This window comes from Gouania willdenowi, chromosome 16 (assembly GCF_900634775.1).
Source record: "Gouania willdenowi chromosome 16, fGouWil2.1, whole genome shotgun sequence".
Classification (NCBI taxonomy): Eukaryota; Metazoa; Chordata; class Actinopteri; order Blenniiformes; family Gobiesocidae; genus Gouania; species Gouania willdenowi.
This window is the reverse complement of record NC_041059.1, coordinates 8,533,651-8,561,504: the sequence shown is the minus strand read 5'-3', so window position 1 is coordinate 8,561,504 and position 27,854 is coordinate 8,533,651. Positions and strand designations below refer to the sequence as shown.

At 35.0% G+C, this 27,854-nt stretch overlaps 2 protein-coding genes across 6 annotated transcripts; both read right to left on the bottom strand.

The window, feature by feature from the left end:
- Positions 1-1,271: 1,271 nt before the first annotated feature.
- On the bottom strand, positions 1,272-17,770 carry capn7 (calpain 7). The gene is made up of 22 exons (XM_028471499.1): positions 17,675-17,770; positions 17,409-17,591; positions 16,664-16,772; positions 14,012-14,169; positions 13,863-13,930; positions 13,048-13,287; positions 12,060-12,146; positions 11,433-11,559; positions 9,291-9,376; positions 9,026-9,119; positions 7,801-7,947; positions 7,379-7,485; positions 7,162-7,282; positions 5,853-5,997; positions 5,544-5,643; positions 4,495-4,630; positions 4,343-4,418; positions 3,821-3,966; positions 2,749-2,811; positions 2,490-2,620; positions 2,303-2,395; positions 1,272-1,697 (listed from the first exon to the last, which is right to left on the bottom strand). Exons 2-22 carry the CDS (start codon positions 17,508-17,510, stop codon positions 1,553-1,555), a joined length of 2,481 nt encoding a protein of 826 aa, XP_028327300.1. The 5' UTR covers positions 17,511-17,591; positions 17,675-17,770; the 3' UTR covers positions 1,272-1,552.
- Positions 17,771-20,147: 2,377 nt separating this feature from the next.
- LOC114478372 (C-type lectin domain family 12 member B-like) lies at positions 20,148-27,271 on the bottom strand. Of its 5 annotated transcripts, none has more exons than XM_028471408.1 (7): positions 27,194-27,271; positions 25,699-25,773; positions 25,377-25,481; positions 23,109-23,441; positions 22,847-23,013; positions 20,828-20,940; positions 20,148-20,752 (listed from the first exon to the last, which is right to left on the bottom strand). In XM_028471408.1, the coding sequence occupies exons 1-7, from the start codon at positions 27,258-27,260 to the stop codon at positions 20,632-20,634; spliced, it is 981 nt and encodes a 326-aa protein (XP_028327209.1). In that variant the 5' UTR covers positions 27,261-27,271; the 3' UTR covers positions 20,148-20,631. The 5 variants fall into 5 exon arrangements, with proteins under 5 accessions (XP_028327209.1, XP_028327213.1, XP_028327210.1 ...); XM_028471412.1 differs by having other exon boundaries at positions 23,109-23,303; XM_028471409.1 differs by having other exon boundaries at positions 25,699-25,770; positions 27,194-27,270.
- Between the last annotated feature and the right edge of the window lie 583 nt (positions 27,272-27,854).

The following is a 27,854-nucleotide window of genomic DNA, read 5'->3' as shown; positions in this document are numbered from 1 at the left end:
ATTTATTATTGTCAGTAATGGGGTATTTGTGAAGTCCAGTCAAAATGTAGCATCAGTGAAAGTAAAGACAAGAACTTTGGCCTCATCACAGAGGTACTAATTACACATTCAAAGCTGCTCACGACAGCAAAAACTGACATTTTAATCAACAATCTGAGATCATTAACACATAAAGAAACTTTTACCAAGTTTCCAAGAGAAAAAAAAGAGAAAAAAAACTCAAAATGAAATACTGCAAACATTTGTGTGTAAATGAGGGAAAGTCGGGAAACAGATGCATTATCTATGTATTTGTAAGTAAACATGAAGCAGGATGCTTTAAAAGTGCCGTACATTAACCAAAAACAAATGCAATAAACAGTGACATTATATATATATATATATATATTTTACCCCAGCGTATGGACAGTCATTGGCAGATTCACATGCGTACCGTGCACAGGTGAACACGTGGTGAAGCAGCACTGAAGCGTGTCAGTGAGCTCATGTTTAGCTGCACTCAGTGCAGCGGCTCCTGAGAAGTAAAAACATTCAGACATTCGACAGGACGGGAGAAATTGTTTCTAAAGATGAGTTGGCACTTTTTTTTTTATTTTGTAATGGACAACCTGTTAAATTTGAGCATGTGTTGCACACATTTAGAAAGAGGAGACAGACTGATGATGAGATGAGGAGGAAACGTAGTTTGTGGGTCATTAACTATTATTATTTATCTTTATTGATCTACCAATATGTTATTCTGATCTCTAAAATCTGATTCTACACTGAAATGATCAAACTGAATTGACAAAATAATAATTATTATTACTATTAAATGGATTAAAGTCACATGATGGCCAAATTCAAACCCTGTGCTTACATTAACCAGCAGCAATTTTTGATCTGGCTGTCATGTGACTTTAGTTTTCCTCTTCTTTATTCAACAAGTTTCCATGTGAGTGAGTCTAAAAAAAAGAAAAAAAGTAAATAAACTGCATGTTTTTGGAATTGTTTTTAAGTAAGCAGTGATTTTGAGCTGTCAGGTTTCATTGTGGATTGATTATTAAATGTAATGTGAATTAAAAAAACACATGCAGGGAATATTCAAAGATCAAAGAATGTTTTTCTTCAACTTAATACTTCATTTTAACGACCAGTGCAGTTTCACCAGCAGGGATTGGATTTGTTTACACTGAAAGATGCTCAACGCAGAAAAAACAGCATGTGAGAAGGACTGGGAAGCAGCCTGGGAACAGAAATATAGCCCAGTATGACTTCATGGGAGCCGAGGATCATTTCTTACTATGTATTTATTTACAAAGGATCAAATAGATTTGACGGATCCTGATACTTGGTGCAGTTTCTTTTTTAGCTCTTTCACGTTTTCAAGTCTTTAAGGTTTATTTCAATCATTAAGTGCCTTTTTGAACATTTTTTTAAATTAATATATTTTTCTCCTTTGAATGAGATCCAACTCTTGCTGCTGAGTGTCCAAAGTGCTGCTCGTGTCACGTGTACCTTCCAGTCAGTCCTCGCTCTCCCTCTCTCGCCCTCGCCCTCTCCCTCTCCGTCTTCATTGGAGCTGGGAGACCTTGAGAGGTGTTGTGCTTGCAAAGTCCAAAAAGAACGGTCCTTCCTGTTTAGGCAGGAAGGTGGTGGGTGTGACGTTGTAGATTCCTGCGGGAACGTGATCGGCCTCCATGAAGCAGAAACCACATCTTTGAGAAGAAATAAAGGAGCGTTTTTAAAAAGTCTGTCATCACTATCTTCAGATACGCACACGTCTACATTATGTATAATTTATCACTGAATGTGCAAACTTTAGCACATTAATGTTGAATTTGTTTGTTTTTCTGCATAAAACTTGCGGCCCACTTGTGATGGAACTGGTTCGTATTTGGCCCTTGAACTAAAATGAGTTTGACACTCCAGATCTAGTGTTTTTGAAGCTTCTTGTGGACAAAATTAGCATTTTGCTATAAGAACTTATTGCAGTGCATGTGGGACCTGTGCATGATTAAATGTCACAGCATCACTGTCACTGTGTTCATGTTAAATAAATGTTAAATGTAAAAAAAACAATAACTATACGACCTCTGACCTGGACAAACACACATGCCAGCTTTGGATGTTTTTATAGTTCAACAGTTCAACCACATGTGAGCTGAAGAGGTTGAAGCATGTCGTCATGTGACCGACCTCCCAGCAGAAACACACACGTGTTTGTGTTGTGGGAATCCATCGTGTGAAGATAGCGTGATCATTTGTGTTACAGTATTGATGATGACTTGTTGCACCGTGTCCTGTCGTGCTGTTACTGTACCTGTAATCTCCACTGCTCTTCTTCTGGAAGGCGGCGGCGCCTGGATCAGCCACTGTGGACACGGTCACCATCTCAAAGCCCACACTGTACTGCCTGCACACAGACGACATAAAGAAAAGTTGCTCCTAAAAAGTTGCTCACGGTCACGCTAAAGTCTAATCAAAGATCAGATTGTGTTTTCCTGAACCTGGATCCTCTGAGCTCTATGAGCAGCGGTCCGGAACGTTCCAGGTTGATCTGGAAGATGGGGTTGTGTTTGTACGAGTCCTTGTAGTTTCCACAGCCACCAGCGCTGGTTCCTTTCCACTGTCCGTTAACCTGAGGACAGAAGAAGAAACACAAACCGTTAAAGGCTAAATGTGGGTTAATGTAAATAAAAAAAACACTTGTAACAAGCAGCAAGTCAGAGAAAAGTTATTGATGGGATGATTGAGTTGATCACGTACCCGTTTGCTGTGAGTGAATGGATTGGGGATCTTTGAAAAGGTGAATTTGCATCCAGCGTAGACCTAGAAAAAACAGAAAACAGTCACACTATACAAAACCTGAACTGTCCTTAGTGACAAAATAACATCAAATAGTTAAAAAAATTACATTATTTGTTGTTCATCTTGACTAAAACCTGAGCTTTCACTCCCCGAAAAATGTCATGTTCAACAGAATAACATCTCAGGTTTAGGTTTGGCTCAATTCATACGACATATTCTCTCAAAATAAGAGAGAAGTAAAGCCTAGCAGCCTTTTCTCTGATTGTAAAATTATCATTATTATTCACCGATATACTGTAGATAATGTAGTGTTAACCCTATATTATTCTCAAATATTACAGTTTACTCTCTGGGTCAATCTGACCCCAGGTAGATTTGCCTCAAGAAAATGATTTTCAGAAAATCATTGACCAAGTTTTTGTGTTGAATACATAAATAAACCCTTCATAATGAAACCTTGACCTTTATTCTCTAGCGCCACCATCAGGCCAAACCTTTAAATTAGAATTAATTTCTTTTGAATAATTTTCATCCAAATATATGAACCCTGTTGGTTATGGTGATGATGTGACTTTTCCTGCAGCGCCACCATCAGGTCAAACTTTCAGTTTTAGAGTTAAGTTTATCTTAAAAATATTTGAGGGAAAATTTATATGGACCGAACTGGTCTGAAATAAAGTTTGAAATGAATGAAAAATTAAATCATAATCTTATGCTTAATCAATTATACCCATCAATTTGGGAAAAGTCATGAATTATGAAGCAAAAACAAGTCCCCTATTATTTATTCAATGATAAACATTGAATGGGGTCAAATTGACCCCAAGGATAATAGGAGGGTTAATTAAAAACTACATTCAGAATGGAGGAAACATGGGACAACTGGCCTGGATAGAGATAGAGATAGTTTATGTACATGATCATAAATAACGATGATGATGATTAAAACCTGCTTTGACATTTGAAACTATATTGTATGTTGTTGTTCACTGTACTTCAGTTGGGAGGTGGAAACGTGTGAGTGTCTCACCCTCAGTGTGTAGTTGATGGTGTTCTGCTTCTCGTACTGGGAGACCACGAGTGTGAAGGTGTGTGTTCCTGCACTGGTCAGCCTCATCTTGGTCAGATAGTGGGGGCTGTTGATGCGGATGCCGTCGATGTAAGGAGGGGGGTCGGCTGCAGAAGATGGATTGTTATTATTGATACAGGATTTAACACAATTATTATTAGCCTATTTGCAGCAGAGCAGACCTTGAACTAGGCCATCTCTGGTAACAAACAGATAAACAACTGCCTAAACATCTTCACTCATGAACGCATCACACATGTAAAGATGACGATATAAAGGTGCTGGTCATAAATTAGAATATCATGAAAAAGTTGATTTATTTCAGTAATTCCATTCAAAAAGTGAAACTTGTATGTTATATTCATTCATTTCACACAGACTGACATATTTCAAGTGTTTATTTCTTTTAATGTTGATGATTGTAACTCTTGAGTCTATCAATTTTGACTCATACCTCCATAGAGAAAACTTGCATAAACTCACCTGGATAATAAACCTTCTTTCCATCCGTCTTGTAAACAACCAGCGTGATGAACTCTCTGTTCTGTGCAAAATCATCCTGACAAAGCAGAAATCATCCAGTAAGTTTGAGCTATTATCATTATTCTCAACATCTCCCATCTCTGCTTCTCTACCTTGTCAGTGATGTGTCTGGTGAGCAGCACCCATACAGCAGCGCCCCCTGCTGGACACTGCACCTCCAGCCTGTATTGCGGATTGTTGGCCAGGCTGTAGACATCCTTCACTGGGCCTTGTTTCCCATCCCAGCTGCTGCAGGCGTTAAAATGAACCCAAAGAATAAATGTGAGAAACAATGGGCAGCTGTGATCAGAATTATTAGTCTGAACTCTACAGAAGAACAGATGATCAGATTTTAGCAGATGTTGATGAAGGAATGCTCTGAAGTAAATAGTTGAATTTTATTAAGATTATTGGACTGTTGAGGGACGATTTTGTTTGTCCTGTTTATTTCTTTAACTTATTTTCTTTTACTCATCCAAAATCTGTTCTTCATCTGCTTCAGGGTTTTTAACTTTAAGGCTCTAATGCAGTGGTTCCCAACCTTTTTTGTGGATCGTGATTCCATTTTTAATACCACAAATTTCTGGCTACCCCAAACAATGTTTTTTTCCACAATTAGTTTTTGATCATATTTGTTTTGTTATACTGTGTAACAAACACAAGGTAGCCAGGATTAATGCACAGAGATGAGCCAGCTCAGATAGTTTCTCTTTCTTCTTTTCTTTATACTACATTTTATTTGTACTAGATTTATATTTGAGAAAGTGAAAGTATAGAATACAGTTAAAATACACTTAAGATTGTGTGTTGTGCTTTAATTTGAAAATGAAGAATAGATAAAAAAAAACACAACATAAAAATATATTTTTAATCAGTAATTATTTTTAACACATTCCAGGTGACCTCACATGGGGTGATGACACCAAAGTTGAAAAACACCGTGTGTAGCATTTCTACCAGTTAATTTTCTTCAGCATTAGGAATTTGTAGCTAAACCTTAACCTTATTGTAAACCTTTTTAAAAGCCTCTTATTGCTGCGACTGATTCTGAGACCAAAATATGACAATTTTTACTGTTTTTTTTTCTTTTCCGTTGTCCATTTTACAATTAAAGAGATGAAATTCTGTTGGGAGAACATAACAGTTCTACACGTGTACACACCTGTGAATGCAGGACGACTCCTTAAACAGCGCTGGGTTCCAGCTCAGGTAGATGACATCATAGTATTGACAAAGATCCTCAAATGCAATCCAGAACACACCTAGAGAGCAACAACACACACATTCATTATTGTTATAATTGTGTCAATGATACATTTAGATTTGATCTTTATAATTATTAATGTGCATTTGTTTTGTTTAGTCCCTCCTAATGTCTTTACATGATATCTGGTCTGATGCAGCCGTTCTAAACATTACCCTGCTCAGTTTTGAACTTCAGGGCCAACATTAGTGTTAAAATGAGATTAACCGTTATCAAACTTCTGTGCCGTCTTGGGGTCAAAGTTGAGGTATTTTAAGAGTTCGGGGGTCCAATTCTTCTCGTCTCGCTCGCTGTAGCGCCCCTTCCAACGCAGATGACTCCACGGATTCTTCAGTTGCAAAAAACGCATTCCCTACGAAAACAGAAACAAAACTCAGAATCACAGACAAGGCCGGAAACCATGACCTCTCTATCCAAAGTCCACAAAGACAACTGAACGGGGTTTAGATTCTCCTTTAAAGAAATATAGCAGCTACTGCAACAAAAGCATTTGTTTTGAAATAAATTTGAGCGTGTCAGGTATCAAACATATAAATGAGGTTACTGTCCATTTGTGCTTAATTTAAGAGTGTCCAGATCCAATATTATTGATACCGGATATCAATTTGATATGAGCAAAAAAAGAAAAACAAGTATCGGATTATGTCAGCAGGGATCTAAAATCTCTGGTGTAATATACATTTGTTTATATTGGATTTATTGATGCTATTTTTCAGGGTCTTTTCATTTATTTTACTTCCTTCTTGAATATTCTAATGTTTAAGGTTACATTTTATGAAACCCACTGGTTAATAATAAATGGGTGACTATTGTTCTCTCTTTGAGTAATGTGACTTGATCAAGCCTTTCTAACATTCCACACTACAAGGTAAGTAATAAAAGTATGTATGATTCGTGGTGATATCGTATCACATCAATATCGGTATCGGCCAAATAGGCAAGGCTGCAATATTGGTATCATATTGGAAATTAAAAAGTTGAATTGGGACACACTGTTAAAGCTCGATATGTAACAATGAGCTGAAAAGAATTGTTTAAAAAAATGAAATAAAACCCAAAATGTTACAAATGTCAATAATGTAACAAGACGCTGAGCCCAAAACACACATAAATAAATATATATATATATATATATGCTTTTTTCCTTCTTAGCTTCATATAATTTTACATACATATAAAAAGTTTATCTATATACAGTATATAATCTTATTAAATTATTGACCAGTTATTACATTTCTGATTTTTAAACTCTTTTCTTTTTAAGAACAATTTGCTTATCGAGCTCTAATAGACACCCCTATAGCTTTATTATTGGATCTCTCACTTCTTTGTGATAATCAACATTTACAGGCTAAAATTTAATACCACTTAACAGCCACAAATGTTCTATAGTTCTTATAGACTTCCTTTACCATAAACCAGTTAGTATCCCAGTTTCCCAGTAGAACACATCCCTTCCTAATGTCTCTAACAGGCCTAAGAAACCAGCTACTACTCTCACTTGGTGAACTCTCACCTTATATTCTCTGATGTCGAGAACAGCATAAGCGTGAGTCGGCACCAAACCCCACCTCTCCCCCTCCTCCTCTGTCATTACTCCTGTTGCCGTGGTGATCAGAACATCACCTCTGTGAAACCTGGAGTCAAACAGAGACACAGCGTTGTGTTTTAAAGGAAGTCAAAGTCAAGGGTTGGTGCATTTGGAAATGGTTTGAATCCATTGCACTGCTTACCTCTGGAAGAGCATGCGGAAGGTGTCGTCCTTGCTGAACGACTGATTGTCAGAGTGCATAGCGATGCGTTCAGGGATCCAGCCAGTGAGAGCGTGGAGGTCAATATTCTATGAAAATAGGAAAAACTTTTAAAAAATTACCTTCAGGCAAATAAGCCTTAGACAAACACGAGACTTGGGTTTAAAATTAGTGCTACAACTGTGAGAACCTGATTTCATTATAAACCTGTGGAAATGAAAGGAGTTCAAGGTTTAGTGTAAATACACACCATTAGTAATGGTATTTCTAACCAATCTATCCTTTCATTTCCTTCATCCTCAAACTAATGTGTCGTTTCTGGTGTTTGAAAGTCTCAATTCTATACTGTTGCATGATAAAGGTTCATTCAACCACCTCAAAGACCAGTCTTCATGGATACTTACCGAGTTGGAGCCTGGGAAGTCGTATCCTCCCATCACCTTCATGTAGGCCTTCTCTATTAGAGAAACCCACAGCTCATTCCTGTTGCTGGAGTATGAACACAGCAACTCTCCGTTTCGATCCACTGGCAGGTAGTCATCTATGATCACCTGTGACAGGGATGCAGAGATGCTTTCTTAGTGCGATGGAACATTATAGGGTGTGATCACAGCCTTTAGGAATAAATCAAGCATCTATATACACAAATACAGTAAATGATAAAAGTGAATTTCAACCATCCTCATAGAGATGGAAGTTCAGCACGTCTACCTCTCATCCAAGAATCTTTTTCCATTTATTGATAATATATTTTATACAAGTAGAACACAATTTGATTTTTTTAAATAAATATAAATATAATCTGCCATTCCAAGTTCATAATGTTCACCATGACATGAACAACTGAAATCCCCTATTTTTCCGAGTGAACACATTTTTACCCTGTTATCCTTCCATATTACTATTACATACTGTATATCAAATCCAACTTAAAGTAAAAATAGTCTAAACCTATGTTTGTCTGGGCATTAAACCTTAAACTGTGCTGTTTGAAATAATAGTCAGAAGAGGAAAAAGCTCACTATAACAAAGCAAAATTTGAAAGTTTGGTATTGCGGTTGTACTGCTTCAAGCCAGTACCAGTACCAGTACACTACAACATCAGGAAGGAGGCTCGTCGAAGCATTAAAAACATTGCTTTAATTATTAAAACTAATTAAAACTTAAAATTATCTTTCAAACCATCAACTTTCACAATTTAAAAAAAGCTATTTCTAGTTTGTTTTCTATTTAAATCTGCGTAAATGCTGAGAAAACATAAATGAAAACTGTTAAACTAAAAAGGAATACATTTGTCATTAAATCCACTGGTGTCTTCTTAACGAGAAATTGGGGGTTCAATTCCATGGCTGTACCTGTCCGTGTGCCAAAGTTTCCATGAACAGCACAATAATCTGTGCTCCCAATGGAAGATTAGTGGCTTGAATGGCAGCTCTGTCACCACCAAATGGATGACTAAGCATGTTCATGTAAAGAGCTATGGAATACTAAGGGAGTATTAAAAAAACTTTACAAAAAATAAGTCAATTTATTACAATAACCGCAACCTACCTATGTGCGTAATGAAATAGCATCCTGACTGTTGAATTTTTGCACAAGAAGTTCCTACAAAAGTCATTTGTCTTTTACCTTCCTTGGAACACCGTTGATATGAAGTTTGACCATGTACTTCCCACAGGGATTGTATTCAGGTTCCCCTCGTCTGTTCTGAGGGTAGATTATGCTGCAAAACACAAGAACATGAGCCACTTCCTAATATGTTTTTACCTTTTTAATGAATCTTAAGCAGTAGATTCAGGCACTCCAAGTCTATTTTGCAAATGGTAATTATTTAGAGGTTTTTTTATCTAAAGCCAATAAATAGTGAAGTAACTATAGGGACTACATGCAGTACCTGGTGATGAGTTTTTTGCTGTATCGCCTCTCGTAGGCTGCACTGATGGCTAGCGACGCCACGAACGAACAGTCAGACACAACCGTCTGGAAAACAAGAAAAGGTGTCAGATTAAAAAGCAAAGATCACTCCTACTCTGTAAAGAAATGTATGTCTCCTCAGCAATTCTACAAACACAAATATTTGTGTTACCCCCAGAGAAAACGCAAATAACGAGCCCAAAATACACACATAACTGCAAAAATACACAAAATTACTACGGTAAATAAAACACAAAAATTTCACAAAAGAACAATAATATCACACTGTATTAAAATATTACAAAAAATGAAACAGAAAGACAACAATACACAAAAATCACACAAAATTGGAAAAAAAAAAACAATGGCACAAAAAGACAACAAAAATACACTAATTTAGTCCAAAAACACGACAACTAGAAATACACACACAAATAAGACATACACAATACACAATACACAAGATGAAACAGAGAAAGAAAATTTTTTCGAAACACAAAATGACAACAAAACATACACAAAAACGTACAAAACGACTCCAAAAACACAAACTAACAAACACAAAACCATTATCGTGCCCAGGTCACCCAAGCAGTCACATGGTGTCACAACAATAACCTTCAGCTCAACACATCAAATACTAAAGAACTCATAATTGACTTCTCTCATTCACCGACACCCAAAACTGCCTTTTCCATCAAAGCCATAGCCATCACAGACTCTTTCAAATTCCTCAGTACACATATCAACAACACATTCAAATGGAAACAGCATGCAGATACTGTATTACCTACAAAAAAGCCAATAAAAGACTGTTTTTCTTACGACAGCTCAAAAAGTCAAACACAACAATTTCCTTCAGTTTTACACAGCCATAATTGAGAGTATCCTCACATCATCAATAATAGTCTGGTGCGGTAACTTGGACAGTCATTCACGCACAAAACTCCAACATATAATCAACAAATCATCCAAAATCACTGGCCACACACTCCCATCCAGAGAGACTTTGTTTTACAGACGTGTCACACAGCGAGCATTAAAAATAACCTCAGACCACACACATCCTGCACGCCAACCTTTTCATACTCATGTTTCTTTGTTTCTAGTTTGTTTCGTTCTTCTGTAGTCAACAGTTGAATAGAGGCAAGTTTCACACAAATCACCAGTTTGTGACAAAAAGCTGAGAAAAACGGCTTTTTCTGAAAAAACCTATTAATGACATTGAAGCATTTTTTTTTTGCTCTAGTGACATCTCAACATTGGTTTCCTTCTATAAAACTACAAAAACAACACTGACACCAGGCTTTTTATGGCAACATTGGTGTTATTTTGTTATCTATGTCAGAGTTGAATGGATTTCTTACTGTATTTTGGTATTTCTCCAAGTCTCTCCCCCGTCATTCTCCCCACACGCAACTTCATCCTCATCCTGGACATGCCGAGTGTCAGCGCTTGCTCCGTTTTTTTTTTTATCATTTAATCTCACCATCAAGACACTCTCAGTAGTCCACTTAGGTTCCGCACATGCTCTGGTCAAGTGTGCGCTGCTGGGAACTGGGAACATCAACTCTCGTAGCGCCATTTTCTGTCTCTCCCTCTGAGCTCTGCCCATCACGGGTGATCTCTCATGCTGCCACCTACATGGCACCAGTTGGTCACTACATCATGGTACAAGTTAGATATTCACCGGAGAGCTTCGTCACACTGTCTCCTCGCAACCCCAGCCAAAAAACACAATTCACATCTATAGACGTGAATGGCACTCAATGAGTTAATAAATGATTCAGATTCTGACAAAAAAAGAGAAAAATATATAAAAAAGACAACAACAAAAAAAAGACAAAATTCTGTTTTTCCTCCCCTGTATTAATTCTAAATGCTGATATGCTATTCTGACATGTTTGGCCCTCAGATTAGACAATCACTCTCACGTGGCCCCCACTAAGATCAAAGTTGCACATCCCTGATAGAACCAATGTCATTAAGGACTTCAGTGAAACATGAAGAGTCTACACTCAGAGAAGAAACCTTAACAGGGACAAGAACGATGTAATAAATAAGAGGGGACTATTAGCACTTGTAGTTATTCTGTAATAACATGTCCTGCTGCTGTTCTCACCTGTTTGATGCTGAAGCTGGACACAGACAGAATCATGGTGGGGTTATTGCAGATCTCATCAGGACGAACCCAGTGGGAGAAAATGGCTTTCTGCTTCGGTGACAATGCCAGTTTGCCCAGTTTGTCTCTGTTGAAGGGGACAGTGTTTTGGAAAACTTTGAACATACACTATATGTCTGATGAAATAAATTCAAAATAGACAAACTATATTTTGTGGATTTTATTCCAGAGCTCTGGCATGAAAAATGGGTACAAGTAAGTATCTTTATTGACATCTTATAAGCTCAGAATTATAATGTGCAAATAATTCTACCATTACAACAGCTAACTGGGTTCGATTTCTAAGTTTAACTGACACGATAAATCACCAACCACAAACCAACTTCCTTGAAACTAGTAGCAGTAGTTTAGCTGTTTTAAAAAGTTTAAAAATAATAAAGGAAAAATATAAAATACAACCATTAAAAGACTTTAAATTATTTCCCACAATGTTTTCCAAAGTTACCTTCATCATACATGTGTGTTATGTGAGCAAAGGTTTCGTCAGACTTCAGTCAAAAGTTTAAAAACACAAAGGTGTGTACATGTCTATTAAAAAAATGAGATTATTAACTAAAGCCAACTCACGAGAACGGTACAGGAAAGGCAAACCGCTCCTTCAGATCCACACTCATGAACGGCACATAGGCGATGCAGTTGATCTTAGATGTAGTCCTGGAAATCATTGACATATTAAATCTAATGGAGCCGTTTCAGGCACATTGTTGTTAATAGTGATTATATTATTATAATGTGATATTGTGGGAAAAATCAATATATAATCAAAATTACAAATTTAAAATGAACACAAAGCATTAAGCCACTGGTTTCCAACCTTTATCGAGTCGTGACCCCATTTTTATATCGCACATCTCTAGCGACCACAGAGACTTTTTTTGCTCTGAAACAAGTTTTTTGATCATATTTGGTAAAGATTAGTGCACAAAGTGACAACATATTTATACTGTATTTTATTTGAACTAGAATTGTATTTGAGAAAGTGAAAGTATAGAATACAGTTGTTTGAGATTGTGTGTGGTGTTTTAATTTAGAAAAAATAAATAAATATCTAAGCTTTTTGCCTCTTCTTGCACTGTATATCTATTTCTGTGATATTATGTATTGTTTTTTAATTGTGCAAAATAGACACACAAAAATAAATACAACAAAAAAAATTATAATAATTTTAATAAGTAATTTATTATATTTTATTATTATTTTAAAATTTGACTGTTAGACCTTTTTATATTTGTTTTTGTTTCTATTTATTTTATCTGAAACAAAGCTATCTATCTATAAACAGACGTTTCAGGTGACCCCATTTTATTTCCAGGTGACCCCACATGGGGTCACGACCACAAGGTTGAAAAACCCTGCATTTAGCTTTATTTAATTAGTATTCTAGAAACATTCTGAATCTAGTTTTACAAAAAAAGAATGCGTTACAAAAGCTTTTTAGTCTACATTTAGACTTTGAGACAAATAAATACTGTTAAACAGTAATCATTTTTTTAATCAAATGATTTAAAAAAAAAAAAAGGTTTCTATAAATAAGATTAACTAACATCAGACTGACCTGAGAACTTCAATTTCCTCCAATGTGTAGCGCTGGCCCTGGGGATCACTGGATTGGACCGCCCTGATTGGCTGAGGCTGCGCTCTGTCGTTGAGACTAAAGTCTGGCCCCAGAGGGTAAAACTGACGGACTGGACCCCCAGAACTGGCCCCAGGGCTGGGCCTGATCCCAGAAGTGTTGTTTCTGTCCTGAGTGTGAGCAGGTGTGGATTTGGACTGGGACTCTTTCAGACCTTCAGCCCTGGAAAATAAATGATTGGGATTGTTAGAACTTGAAAAGTAACAACGACCTGAAATATAACAAGACCCGAATTGTTATATAAGTAATAAAACCCAAAATGTAATAACTTGTTAATAATGTAACAAAAGTGCTGAGCCCAAAATGTAATAAGAAAAATGTGGTCAATAATGTAACAGTAAACATTTTAACCTTTTTTATATATGTAAACTTCACATATATATATGAAGATAAGGAAAAAAGTTACCAAAAATGTCAAGGTTCTCCATAAGGCTTTATTAATTTAATAATTGTATTTTATTTTTTTAATTTCTGGACTAAGAATCTGAAAATGTTTTGCCTGCCTCATAATGTAATGATATATATAAATATAATTGTTATATTATTGACCAGTTATTACATTTTGAGTTTTATTACTTTTTTTTCATAACAATTCAGCTCTTGTTACATTTCGGGTCATTGTTACAGATCAAGCTCTAACAGGGACAGTTTAAGATTTAATTTAAAACTGAATTTAAAATCAGCTCCAGCATTCTCAGATCCCTATTAGAACAGCATGTTTATTATTGTGTTTTTACCTGTCTAAGGCCTGACGGGCCAGCTGCTTCAGCTTGGTCTGCAGCACCTGATCCGACGTCTCGTTGGACTGTAGCAATAGAAGAACAAACGTGTGTGAGTGTTAGCATGTTAGCTGCTACACCTGAACACAGTGAAGTGAGAGACTCACCGTTTTAATGCACAGCTCAACAGCCTGAGTGTACAGTTCAATGGCCTCGTCACCGTTCCCCTTCTCGTCCTCCTCGAAGGCCTGAGTGACCAGGAAGTGGGCCCGCTCCAGGTCCACCTGCTCCCGAGACTTCAGTGGGTCCACTTTCTGTGCCTGGACTGGGGCCAGAAAAAAAAAGGTTGACAGTTTTTTTTTGACAAGGACAATCTACATTCATCAACATTACAGTAAATACGAGAGCTCTCAACACTTTGCTCCTTTTCCAACCAACTCAAATCATAAATGTTGGATAATCAAAACTGTCCACAGCAACTGAACAAAACCTTGCACAATCATGTGACTGCGCTTTTGCACAGGAGCCGGTAATAGCAATTATATTGGTATTTTAGCTGTGTAAATATATGTGTTTTATATTGTGTGTGAGTATGCAGTGTTTGTGTAGTGTGAGTGAGTGAATATACACGTGTTTGTTATTTTAAAGTTGGATGTCAACGCTTAAGAATATATGAGAGTGAGCTCAGATGTTGGTGATGTGTTGAATTAAATGTAGTGTGTGGGTAATGTTTCTGGTTTTTGGTCCAGCAGGAGACTGAGGATGGTAATTATCTTAGGTAACAATCCTGCATATTCACAGGTACATGTTCTGTTTGGTTTTGTTTTTAGCATTTTCTTGTTTTTAATATGCATTGTGTCCCATGAATAAATAAAAAAATCTAATTAAACCAATCAAATGTACCAGAGTTAGTTATTTTTAGTTATTTTTAATCTGCTGTCCCTGGACAGCTGTTAAAAGTCACCCTAAAAACTAAATCTTTCCACATTAGTACAATAAAAAAAAATGTCACATTCTCAAACAGCATAAAGAAAATCCTAAAACTTTATATTCACCTTACTAAAAATGTATAATCTTGCTACCATAAATACAGTAGTTCAATACACATTTTAAATATAAATATAAAATACAATGCAAGATAAAATGCAAGATAACTCATGACTATAAGGGCTGATGAATGCAGATCTCGTACATCTTTATATAATGTGATTAATAATAAGGAGCCATCAGAATAATCCATGTCAGTACAACTTATATCTACCTTTTAACTGTATCTTACTCATTATTTAAATCCCGTTCTGTTGGTTTTCTTTTTTGTTAGTATTTATTTTGTTTCCTCGCAGGAGTTAAAAACGAATAATTTCGGAAAAAATGGATTAATATTTCTAAAAAAACGAAATTTAAAAAAATGAATGTGTAAAACACGGAACTTGGAGAAAAATAAAATGGCTTTTATAGGGCCCTAACTAGTACCTCTGATGTCATTCATCACACTGGCACACATTTTAAACTGGTTGGACTGGCCTGGTAGTTTCAGAAAGAGAAAGGAGTGTTTGATCTATTTTTGCTTCAAAAGGACCACAATTTCACCCTTGAGTTACCGTAAACTTTGGTAATCACTATATTTAAGTCTAATCATCACAAATAATCCAGATAGAATAAACACAAGTTTTATAAAACATTTTAAAACACCTGAAATTGTAGATAAGAAATAACCTGAAACAGATTAATTCACTCTGAGCTATAATAACCAAAATTAAAGTACAAACAACCAAAAAAAAATTGTAATTGGGAACCATTCTGCACCATTTATAGAAATCCTCTACATTAAAGGAAAATGTCAACAAAAATATTTCTGCCGCTAATGCTTAAACAAACACTTCAGAATCCGAATAGTTTTATTGCCAAGTACAGTTGAAAACAATACAAGGAATGTGAGTTGGTGGCTGGTGCTAAAAAACTAAAACAATATACAAAAAAACCAGAAACAATATAATTGTATTAACAATGGGGACAGAGAAATTTACAAAGATAAGCATAAGAGTCTGGCATACACCAAAGGTTTTGTTTCAAGTAAAAAGTGACTAAGTTTTAAAGTCATTATCATAGGGCATCACCTGAAAATTTGTAGCGACATAAAAATAAAATTGTTGCAAAAGTCCCTTTATTCACAAAAAAGTTGCAGGAACCAACAGCGCTTTATGTCAGTGAGGGATTTTCCAACAAGGTCTGTGGCACTCCCACAATCTGCAGTTACACACACACACACACACACACGCACACACACGCACACACACACACACACACACACGGACAAGTGCAATGTAAACAGGGCCACAGGGCGAGGAGTGGAAAACAGAGTCAAATAGCAGCTAAGTAAGAGTTTCCTTAAGGCATGCTCTAAAATAATTGGAAGTTTATAACTTATGAAAACAGACTGAATATTCTGTTTCTGTACTAGTATTATTAATTGTATTAAGTTTATAGAAGCAAAAAACGCAGAAAAAACAGAACCACAATTTTTTTTTTTTTTTTTTTTTTAAAGATGCTCAGAAAGACATGTTACTTCTATTAAGGAAAGCTGCATCTTAGCTAAACTATAATATGCACACCCAGGATCTAAACTCAACATCTTCATGTACAAAAGTATGTGAGATTTTTCAAATTAAGATACAAACATTACTTTGTTAAAAGCAGCAAAACTTGCAAGCTTTTGTGCACTTGGATCGTGATTCCTCTTATCGTTTGACATTTACAGTTTGAATTGAGTCCATTAGTTTTCAGTATATATCATGCTATGTCCAGTAAAATGATCCTACCAGCATTGTGGAGGGCTTGGACCCGATCCAGGTATTCATTCACTTTGTCCTGGATTCCCTCCAGTTTGGACCCTGCCATTCCAGCATAGATGAGTGCTTGGGCGGCCTCCTGTACGTTAAAAAAATAACAATAATAATATATATATATATATATACACATAATTTTGGTCAGTTTCCAGACCCATGACAAAATATTAGATTTTAATCAATAAATTCAAATTATGCGTTAACACAAGTCTGCAAAAGAGAAAATATAAAGTCCGTACAGTTGACAATTGCTCAGGTAATGTAACAATATTGTTGTATTAATTTTGATGACTTTCACTGTATTTAAAGTATAATACGTGTAATCTCCATCGTAGCTCACATCTTGCTGCCTAAAATATCTAAAAACTATAAAACATGACTCCTCTAGCTATAAAAAACGTTCATAAACTAAATTATAAACACCTTGTTATTTGACAAAGACGAACATGTTTAGGTAGTTTCGTCTTAAAGGTGAGCTTGTTTACATGACATTTGATACCGAAACAATCAATACTACTGGATTTAAAGCCAGAGATAAACATTAATCCAAATCTCAATATATTTATTGACAGAAACAGTATAGATAAAATCAAACCCATATCGTATCGTGAGTTTCCAGAGGAACTAAAAGGGATTTAAAACTTGTTTACAAATGGGGCTAAAATGCTAACTTTGCTTGTTTACACTTGAGCTGACATGAACACTGAGAACAACCTACCTTATAATAAAATACAGCCTCGGTGTGTTTGCCATTCTGATCACAGGTTACAGCTGCTTTGGCAAATTTGACAGCATCGAGCTCCAGCGCCGTGCTGTCCATCTTAAAGTTGACAGGAGAAGAGCTCACCTCAGCGGGCTAGCTCAGCGCTAGCTCACCGCTATCTTTCCGCGGTCCGCCAAACTGTCACAATATCAGCCTTCAGCTTGGAACAAGGTTCATTTCATCGACTCAGACAAAACCAAAATACATACATTCCGAAGTACCTTTTTAATGGCAGGACAAAAAACAGCGGAACCTTAAAGTTTGACTCTTTATTTCTGCTAAACGACTTTAACAACAACTGACAACGAAAAAACGACGTCACCACCGGTGACAGCATCTGCGCAGGCGCAGAGAGGGGCACTGAAAATTATTATATTGCGTTTAAACGTATTTCAAAGTTTAGTTTGATACATTTTTGTAATCGCTAGTGCATATTAAAAGATAATGAATGCATAAAAATAATTTATGTAATCAAAATAACAAATATATACATTTGTTAAAAAGTTTAAAATGTAGACGTCTTCCGTCTTTAAACGAAGTTTAAAGTTTCATTTTGAATTTTTTTTGTTATCGTTAGTGCATATTTACGATTGAGCATTGTAGTCAGTAAAAAAAAAAAGGACATATTAAAAGATTAGAAATGCATTAAAAAAAACATGTATATGATAGTTTATTTAAAATAAATAAAAAATAATATAATTAGTGTTTTCAGTTAAGGTAAGTTGACTAATATTTATGTGTTATGTATTTCCAATAAATTCCAAATAAAATATAATACTAATTAAAAAAACAAAAAAACAAAAACAAACTAATAACACAACATTCTAAAATAAGTAAGTCTGATTGTTGGGCAACTTTGCATTAAAAAAAGTTTTTTGAAAAACGTTTTTAGCTTATATGTTTTTAATATCATTGTAAACCAAGTTAGAAAGCCAGAGGGAAGACAACATAGTTATAGTTACAGGAATGGCAGTGCATACTTTATTGTTGTTGAATAGTCATACCATACTTAATACTGACGAAAATGTAAACACATAGAAAAGCCAAGCCTATTTATTTGACCCATTTTGCAAAAGAAAGACACACAAATAACTATTAATGTGGGATTCACTAAAACACTAAAATATATTAAACAACTGAAATTTAAAAAAGAATATGTCTAATTAAAATTCTCTCGTAATCACACTTAAAATAAATTAGCTCCAAGAGGAAAATTGTAATTAAATGTGAATAATGTATGGGTTAATTGTAAATGTTTTTGATGATACAGTTTATAGTTTAGGTGTTATTTGATGAACAATAAGATAAAAAAAAAAAAAAAAAGAAGAGGGGAAAAAACTCTATTCTCTTTCATAAGCATGTAAACTCTACATAGTGTGTAGGAGAATCAAATCCTGTTGATCAGCCAAAATATTTGTCAGTAATTGTATTGTAATCTAGTTCACTATGATTTTTACATGATCACAATCACAAGTAGAGGTAAAAAAAAAAAAAAAAAAAAAAAGAAACTTTCCATATTGTAGAAGCAGAAAGAATAATCCAAAGATGCATTCACTTTACTATAAAGATCAAAACAAATTGAAAAATAATAACCTCTTTAATGGATCGAACAAAAGCAATGAGTGCCCTCTGCTGGACAAGTTGTGCAACAACCACATTATTATGAGTTCAATTAATTTAATTCAGCTTTAAAAAAAGAAAAGAAAAAAAAACCAACAACAAATCCAGGAAGATCAGCAAATCACAAATACATTACTGTCTTGAGTTCACAGTGCTGAGCTTGTAAACCATGCGTGTCAAACTCATGGCCCGGGGACTAAATCCGGCCTTTTGAAGCATCTACTTCGGTCCGCAGGAGAAAGTAAAAATGACAGGGAACACATGAATCATTGTGTAAATTAGGGATGTAACGATTCACTCAACTCCTGATACGATTCAATTCACGATACTGGGTTCACAATACGATTCTCTCATGATTTATTTTACAAAATGGGACTGTAGAGAAATGATGACTGAAAAATATTCCTTTATTTTTTGGGGGAAAAAAATACTGAAAATACTGTATTATTTTCCTTTTATTTTTCATTGTCCCCTGATATACTATTCAAAACAATGCAATTTAACAAAAAATAAATCTTGAATGAAATAAATAAAGGAATAATACAAATGAAGAAGACGACTATTAATTTAAATTCTGGTTCTATAGTAAACAATGAAAAACTACACAATAGTTCTTTTTCTTTTTAAAAGTGCATCTGAAAATGTATTTTGTGCCTTAACAATTGGACTTTAAAAAAAACCCGTCATTGCACTGATTTAGGTCAGATATTTGTTTGGACAGCAGAGGCCGCTGGTAACCCAGTGGTCGGTTGGCATGCAGATTCTTGCAGTGAAGAAGAGATGCTATGCTAGCAGACAGAGCTAATAAAAAAAACGTGACTTTTACAGATATTCACGTAATATTACAGATATTCTTTCGGTGCTAAAGGGGTAAGGAATAGTTTATGAACATGTAACATTAACATGTAAGAGTAGAAGGCGGCCAGAAAGAAAATAGTAGCAGATTCCGCCCCCGCCGGTACACTGCTGGACAAGAGAAGAGATAAATATATAGCGCCCTCTGCTGTTTAAAAGCAAGTACTATGATTCAATTTTCAAAGTATCAATGTCAATCGTAATACCTATGAATCAATTTTTAACTGCCTTACGATTAATCGTTATATCTCTAGTGTAAATGAAACTCAACAATATTTGCAGTGGCTGACCGTTTTCCCAGTGCTTATATTGCAAAAAACTTGAAATTCCAACAAAATCTGTCCATTTTTCTCAAATTATGACATGATATTTCGGTTAATTAAATAGAAATTGGTCACATAATCTAAGTGTAGACCCTGTTGGGACTGACATCTATCACTTATTGCTTGGGTTTGGTTGGCTTCTGACATATTTTGTAGTTTATGTATTCGTAGAAGTGCAAACTATGGCACAATAATGTTGAAATGACTAATTTTCTTGCATAAAATCTGTGGCCCACTTGAGATAAAACTGCTCTGTATTTGGCCCCTGAACTAAAATGAGTTTGACTCCCCGGGTATAAACAATAGATTGAAAAGCAAACTAAGTGCTACGTGATTGTATAAATGTAATAATTCCTGAGGGCAGTGCTGAATTATTATTGTTAAATGGACAAAGCTTTCTTCTCACAGGTCCATCGGTTCCTTTCATCACAGCTGACAGGTGTCCATCCACCACTATGAGAGATCACACACTGACCTTCAACAGGACTTGCTTTCAAGAAGCTGAGGGAAAAAAAATGAACATTGAACAAATAATTATGATTTTGTTAATAAAGTTGTTTAGAAAAGGCCTCTTACTCAGGTGGTAATTCACTGCCATCTACCCTCATCCATTTCCCAGCAATAGCTCTCACACCAATCCAGTACCCTTGTTTTTTGGAACTCTCCCAGCTGTGCTCCTGCACAAAGTTCTGAAAGATACAGCAAAGTCAGCAGAAACCCATTATTTGGTGTACTGTTACTATTAAATATCACTATATGCCCCCTTAAATACTGAGCACTTGGGGTTTTAGATGTGTATAATTACATTAGGGATCTACAGATACAAATTTTACACTTTTGATACGATACAGATATACAGCCTTAAGTATTGACCGATACCAATATCGATCCGATACAATATCTGCATGAATCATACATAGTTTTAGTACTTATTTTGTAGTGTGGAATGTTAGAAAAGGCTTGATCAAGTGATATGTATGACTTCCTTTTACTTGTACTTGAGTTCACTTTCAATCCAGCAACAGTACTATTATTATATGCCTTTAAATACTGAGCACTTTAGACGTGTGTAATTACATGTGTAGATTGTTTGATGTAGAAGTTTTAATGATAAATTAAACTTTTATCTCCAGCAGACTGGGTTCTTGTAATGGTCTTCTGACAGGAATCCCCCAAAAGATCATCAAACAGCTACAGCTGGTTCAGAACGTTGCAACTCAGGTCTTAACCAGAACAAAGAGGTCAGAACACATTAGTCCAGTTTTAAAGTCTTTACACTGGCTCCCAGTCAGCCTCAGAATAGACTTTAAAGTTCTGCTGCTGGTTATAAATGTGTGAATGGGTTTGGTCCAGAATACATCAGTGAGATGTTAGTCAGGTATGAACCCAGCAGGTCTCTCAGATCTATGGACACAGGTCAGATAGTGGAGCCCAGAGCTCACAGATCTATGGACACAGGTCAGATAGTGGAGCCCAGAGCTCACAGTAAACATGGTGATGCTGCTTTTAGTTGTTATGCTGCAAAGAAGTGGAACAAACTGCAGCAGAGCTGAAGTCAGCATCGAATGTGAACATTTTTAAATCAAAGTTAAAGGCACTTTTTTTCTCTACTGTGTATGATTGAGAGGAAGATTTATGGTCATGTTGTTGATGTAATGTGTTTGTTGATGATTTGAATTGATTTTACTGATGATTTTAAATGTTCTTATTGATTTTAAACAATTGAATGTTTTATCATGTAAAGCACATTGAGTTGCCTTTTGTATGAAATGAGCTATACAAATAAATTTGCCTTGCCTTGCCTAAACTTCAAAAGACAAATTATGTTTGTCTAGTTTGCAATTTAAGGAGACTGAAAAAGTAAGATATTTATATTGTTGGGCAAAATCAGAATCAGAATCAGAAACGTTTATTTTGCCAAGTACAGTTTTAAAAAACAGCACAGGGAATTTGACTCAGTAGTCGGTGCGCAGAACAAAACAAAACAAAAAAACCAACAACAGTAATAATAATAATGATAGATATAAAAGATAAGAGATAAATTAAGTATAGATAGAGGATAAAGATAAATTATTTCTTTCTTTTTTTTATCTTTATCTTTTTATCTTTGAATTTTTTTCTGAAGATAAAAATATAAATATACAGTGGTTAGGAATTTATTAATAATATTATTTATTTTGATTTTTTTAAAATTCCAACAAAAATTGACCTTTCTTCAAGGAAGATTCCAGGATCAAAATACTGATTCTGGATCAGTTTTAAAAATCTAAAAAAATCTTATTATTTAAAAAATTCATATCTCAGTTTGTAACTGACCAATATTAATGAAATTTGACTCAATTATTTCGAGTTGGGTCTTTGAATACTTTGTAGAGTTTCATTCCTATCGGATAAAGATTGCGCATTTCTTTGGGATTTTTCCAAATAAATGGGTGTGCCCATCTATTTAGACCTACTGTAGTGTTTTTAATATGCATAGACATTTTATTTAGGCCTTTAAAGTGTGAATGATCATGGAACCATCAAAGATGATGTTTTCAGTGTTCTAGTTTGAAATGAAAACATATAATAAAACAGATGACTTTTTATTTGTACCTTTTCTTCAATACTCTCAATGACAACCAAATCAGAACTTTTCCTTTTGCAGTCGTCTTGAGCTTCATTCCAGGATCTCCATTCTGATAATTCATGGTTATTAACAATTACGTAGCAGCTTGAACCGTGGGATTTCCAGCCCTTCTGACAGTTTTCACACCGTCTCCCTGGAGCAATAAAGAGCAGTGTATTAATAACACCTCTGCAACAATAGTCAGATTATCATTTACTTTAACTGTGAGTAAATAGAATCCAAACCTACAGTATGTGGCTTCAGAGCAATAGGCTTCAATGCTCCACTGAGCTCGACTGACATTAACCTCCGAGGACTGTGTTCTTATGAGTTCTTCTGTTAGGTTCTCCTTCTCCTTCTCCAGATTCTGTTTTAGTCTCATCAGCTCCAGATTGTCCATGGTGAGGATCTGGATTTCAGCTGTCATATTGCTGAGTTTGCTTTCTAGGAGATTACAGGCCCATGTCAGATTGTTGATGTCACTCCTCAGGTTGATATTCAGCACAGTCAGCTTGTGATTGTCAGCCAGGAGGGACGTTTGGGTTGTCTGTGATTTTTCTGTTTCCTGGAATAATGTCGTGACTGAAAAAAGGAATGTTATCCTCTCAGGAACCAGAAATCAGGCATTTCTTGTTTTGTTTTTTTTAACTCAGGACCAGGGTTGGGGTCAATTATAATTTAAATTGCGTAATCAGTAATAAATTACAATTATGACATAATTATTGAGGATGCAGGAGGCATCCTCACTATTGTTTTCTGCTTTTCCTTTTGTCTGCGTTAACTTACTTACGACCTTTGTCCGATTTTGACAAATAAGCTATCAAAAAATTCAGAAGGCTCCTGAGATTTATGCTAGCTTTTATAATTTGTAACATTTAAATTTTTTGACTTATTACATTTTTTCTTTCCCATTCATTTCTATTGGAAATTTCAAGCCCTTCATTCCCAGCCATTCTTCACCCGATTTTGACCATTTAACCTTTAACATGTTCAGCTACTAATTTAATATTTAACCCATTTCAACTTTTTTTCAAGTATTTCAACCTTTTCAACTGTTTTCAACCTTATTGATAATTTTCAGGCAATGCTCTGTCAGTGCTAATGCTAGGTCAATGTTATAGGCTAATGCTAACGTTAGGCTAATGCTAACATTAGGCTAATGCTAACATTAGGCTAATGGTAACACTAGGTTAATGCTAACGCAAGGCAAATGCTAATGCTAGATTAGTGCTAATGCTAGGTTCATACTATTGCTAGGCTAAGGCTAAGGTTAAGCTGATGCTAATTCAATTCAACTTTATTTATATAGCGCTAATTACAATAAAAGTAATCTCAAAGCGCTAGGTTACTGCCAATGCTATGCTATGCTATGCTATGCTATGCTATGCTATGCTATGCTATGCTATGCTATGCTATGCTATGCCAATGTTAATGCTAGCTAATGCTAATACTAGCTATTATTAATGCTAATACACATTTATGCTAATGGTAACTAATGTTAAGCTAATGTAGTGCGATGTGGGCCAGCACCTGCATCCTCACTTGCATTTTTTTCAGAAAATGCAAATATTGTCATTATAATTGTAATCATAATTGAAAAAAAAACATGTTTCTGTTGTAATCGTAATTGAATTGTAATTTATCTCAGTTCATTGACTGTGTACTTGTAATTGGCATGGAAATTCTATAAAAACTGTCATTTACAATGTAATTAAATGCAAAACTGGGGAATTATGTTACAGTTCTATGGTTTACACATACAATTAACAATTAATAAAATATGTTTGATATCAAGTTTACCTGCCGGTTCTCTAGTGAATCATTTTACTATTTAAAAAGAATTTGAAATCTAGGGGTATACTGACAGAAAAGAGGCTCAGACGCCCACACCAAAAATATTAACACTAATATTTTCATTGATAAAGAATCCTAACAAGGTAAGCATGAGATGATAAACAAATTGGATGATAGATAATCATTTTTTGTATTTTACAGCTGATTTAAGACATGGGTCAAAACAGACCTGTTAGAGATGCTAACAGAAAGCTAACACAAGAGGAAGGTTACGTTTTATGGATTTTTAAAAAATTAAAGGCTCAGTAATTGTGGTGAATTGTAATTGAATGTTAATTGAGAACATAATTGTAATTGACTTTCAGGGGAAAAATAATAATAGTAAATTAATTGTAATTGGAAAAAACGCAGGTCAACGTAATTGTAATTGAGTTGTAATTGAACATGGATAATTAAAGTCTTAATTGTAATTTTAAAATGTAATTGACACCAACCCTGCTCAGGACCTTTTCACTTCTGGCTTTTGGAAGATTTGGAAATAATGGCTTTAAAAAACCCAATTGAACAACCCAGAAGGAGTGTATAGGAATTTTTCAAAATAGTTTTCAACAAGCTTTCTTGTTGTTAATAGCTTTTAATATGTTCTTTTAACTTGATGTTGTCACAGTTAGTTTAAAAGTAAATCTTTTAATAAATTATTTAAACAAGTGCAATAAATCTTACCATACACACAGACGACTATGACGGCCAACACCAAGAGGACGCAAAGAGTTCCTAAAGCATAAGCCAGCTGCTGATAGGTTTGACGTGAGCTGTCTGAATCCTTGCCTGAGGAAATTCCAGTTGAAAATAAGAAGATCATAAGCAGACAATCATAAATCCCTGAGGGTTCATGTATGAATCTCAGTAGATAAAGTCGTAAACTGGAATTATTTTTATTCTTTGGAATGAATATATAACTCTGTGGATTACAACTAATACATAATGTTGGACGTGTAACATTAAACAAACTGAACATTGGCCTTCAATGATTCCCATAACTCACGGGTAGTGTCAGCAGCTGGTTTGGTTGTTTGCTCAGGCCTTTTCACGTCAGCATAAATAACCTCTTCATTTTCTGCTGAAAGGCAAAATTACAAATAGTGTCATTAATTCAGAATTCTCTAAAATGAATCTCATGAAAAGGGAACTGTAAATAAACGTGGGCTGAAACATGCAATGATTCAGGCACAGACCTGTGATCTGTAGCCTTACATTTTGAGGTTAGAATATTCTGGTAATTACTCTCTTGCTTCACCTACAAAAAAACCCTGTCTTGGAAATATGCAAAGCTTAGCCCTTAGTGTGTGATGGTAATCAGGGTTGGGGTCAATTATATTTGTAAACACGTAACTGATAATAATTACAATTATGACATAATAATATATGTAATTGTAATTTTAAAAATATGTTGCTGTCGTAATCATAATTAAATTGTTATTGAGTTCAGATAATTGACTTAGTAATTGTAATTGTCATGAGGATTCAGTAGAAATTGTCAATTATAGTTTTACGCAAAACTGCGTAACAATTTTTCAGTTCTACACATATGTACTGCAGTTGTTTCAATTATTAAAATATGTTTCATATAAAGCTTTCCCACATTTTACCATTAAAAACAATATGAAAAACTACATTTTCATTGATTAGGAAGCCTAACAAGGTAATTAAAAAATAGGAAATACACTGTATTTTACAGCCAATTTAAGACACGTTATCATAAGATGCTAACACAAGAGGAAGGTTCCATTTTATTAGGTTATTTATTTCAGACTCAGTCATTGAAAAGGTAATTGTAATTGACTTTCTGAGGATAAAAAATATATTGTAAATTCATTGGAATTGGAAAAAGTGCTGGAAAGTGTAATCGTAATTGAATTGTAATTGAACATGGATAGTTGAAAATGTAATTGTAACTGAAAAATGTAATTGACCCCAACTCTGGCGGCAACATCAGTCAGGTTGGATTGATTCTGATCATTATAAGATTAAAAATATATAAATTAGTATTAACATGCTGGTCTCTCAGTTAAAGGACTGGGATTCCATTTACCTAAAACCAGTTGGGCCCTTGTTTCCTCTTGAACCCCAAAGGTATGTGTCAATAGTAACATTGAGTAAATGTCTCTTCTCTTTACATTTTAGACTCAATAACTTTTTACGAGAATAGACAATTCCTGCAGCTGGAACCTACTTTTCTACTTTAAACCCTATTACAATGATTGCTGTGGTACGATAAGTATCATCAAATATTCCAGCAAGATTTATTTTGTCTTTTCTTTCAAAAGTATGTTAAGTTGAGGTTTTGTTAATTCAGACAAGGTTTTCTAGGAAGTTTTTATTAAAATTTTCCTGGAAAACCTTTTCTGAATCAACAAAAGCTCAACCTTTCATAATATCTTAACTAAAGGTAAGAACAGATATATTAACTTGAACTGTGAACAGGACGATAATCCATTAAAACTTTAAACACAGATATCTGTTTTCTTTATTTTACTCACCTTTCTGTCGGACTTGCTTGTTGCTTTTAAATACAACTGAAGCGTATTGAAGCTCATCCTCTGCCATCTTGTCAAGCTCTTAAGTTGTAACTGACTACCCATCACTATCTACAGAAACTCTTGATTGTTTAAAAGGGAAGTAATTGTTTCACCAGCTGTGGTTTAGTCTGTGTACACACTGTGGAACAGCCATACTTCTTCTTTTTAATTAAAATGTGATGGCACCCCGAAAAAGACAAAGTACCATTTATTTGTGCAATTATTGAGTCAGCACATTTAGTAAACCTTGAATAATCCAGCAATGTGTCCGGCATCCGATGGCAATTTTCCAATATACAGTATATAGTTTGGATTTCTAAGTTTCCAGAGGAAAACTCCACAAGTAGCAATGGTATCACACCATGGAAGTAAAGTTTAAATCATTAAACTGGAGCTGAGGACCTTTAGTTGTAAGGTAACAATATTGTTTTAGGCCTCCCACTGCAAATAATCAGAGTCCCCAAAAAAATGGCAAAAATTGAAAGAAAGTTAATTAAATTTAAGTGAATTCATGCAAGTTTTGATTATACATTTCATAGAGAAATAAAACACATGCATGGAATTTAAAGAACAGAAAGCAAATTGAAATAACTAATCTGACTAAACTGATGATCTTTACTGC

What these genes read in the sequence shown, in the direction of transcription:
- capn7 (XM_028471499.1), bottom strand. Translation starts at nt 17,510, where the DNA reads ATGGACAGCACGGCGCTGGAGCTCGATGCTGTCAAATTTGCCAAAGCA. An exon ending in GCCCGTCAGGCCTTAGACAG is followed by an intron (nt 13,288 to 13,862) that starts GTAAAAACACAA and finishes TTTATTTTCCAG; the next exon opens with GGCTGAAGGTCTGAAAGAGT. An exon ending in AAAGAAGGTTTATTATCCAG is followed by an intron (nt 3,967 to 4,342) that starts GTGAGTTTATGC and finishes CATCTTCTGCAG; the next exon opens with CCGACCCCCCTCCTTACATC.
- LOC114478372 (XM_028471408.1), bottom strand. Translation starts at nt 27,260, where the DNA reads ATGGCAGAGGATGAGCTTCAATACGCTTCAGTTGTATTTAAAAGCAAC. An exon ending in ACCAGCTGCTGACACTACCC is followed by an intron (nt 25,482 to 25,698) that starts GTGAGTTATGGG and finishes GAATTTCCTCAG; the next exon opens with GCAAGGATTCAGACAGCTCA. An exon ending in GGCAGTGAATTACCACCTGA is followed by an intron (nt 20,753 to 20,827) that starts GTAAGAGGCCTT and finishes TTTTTCCCTCAG; the next exon opens with CTTCTTGAAAGCAAGTCCTG.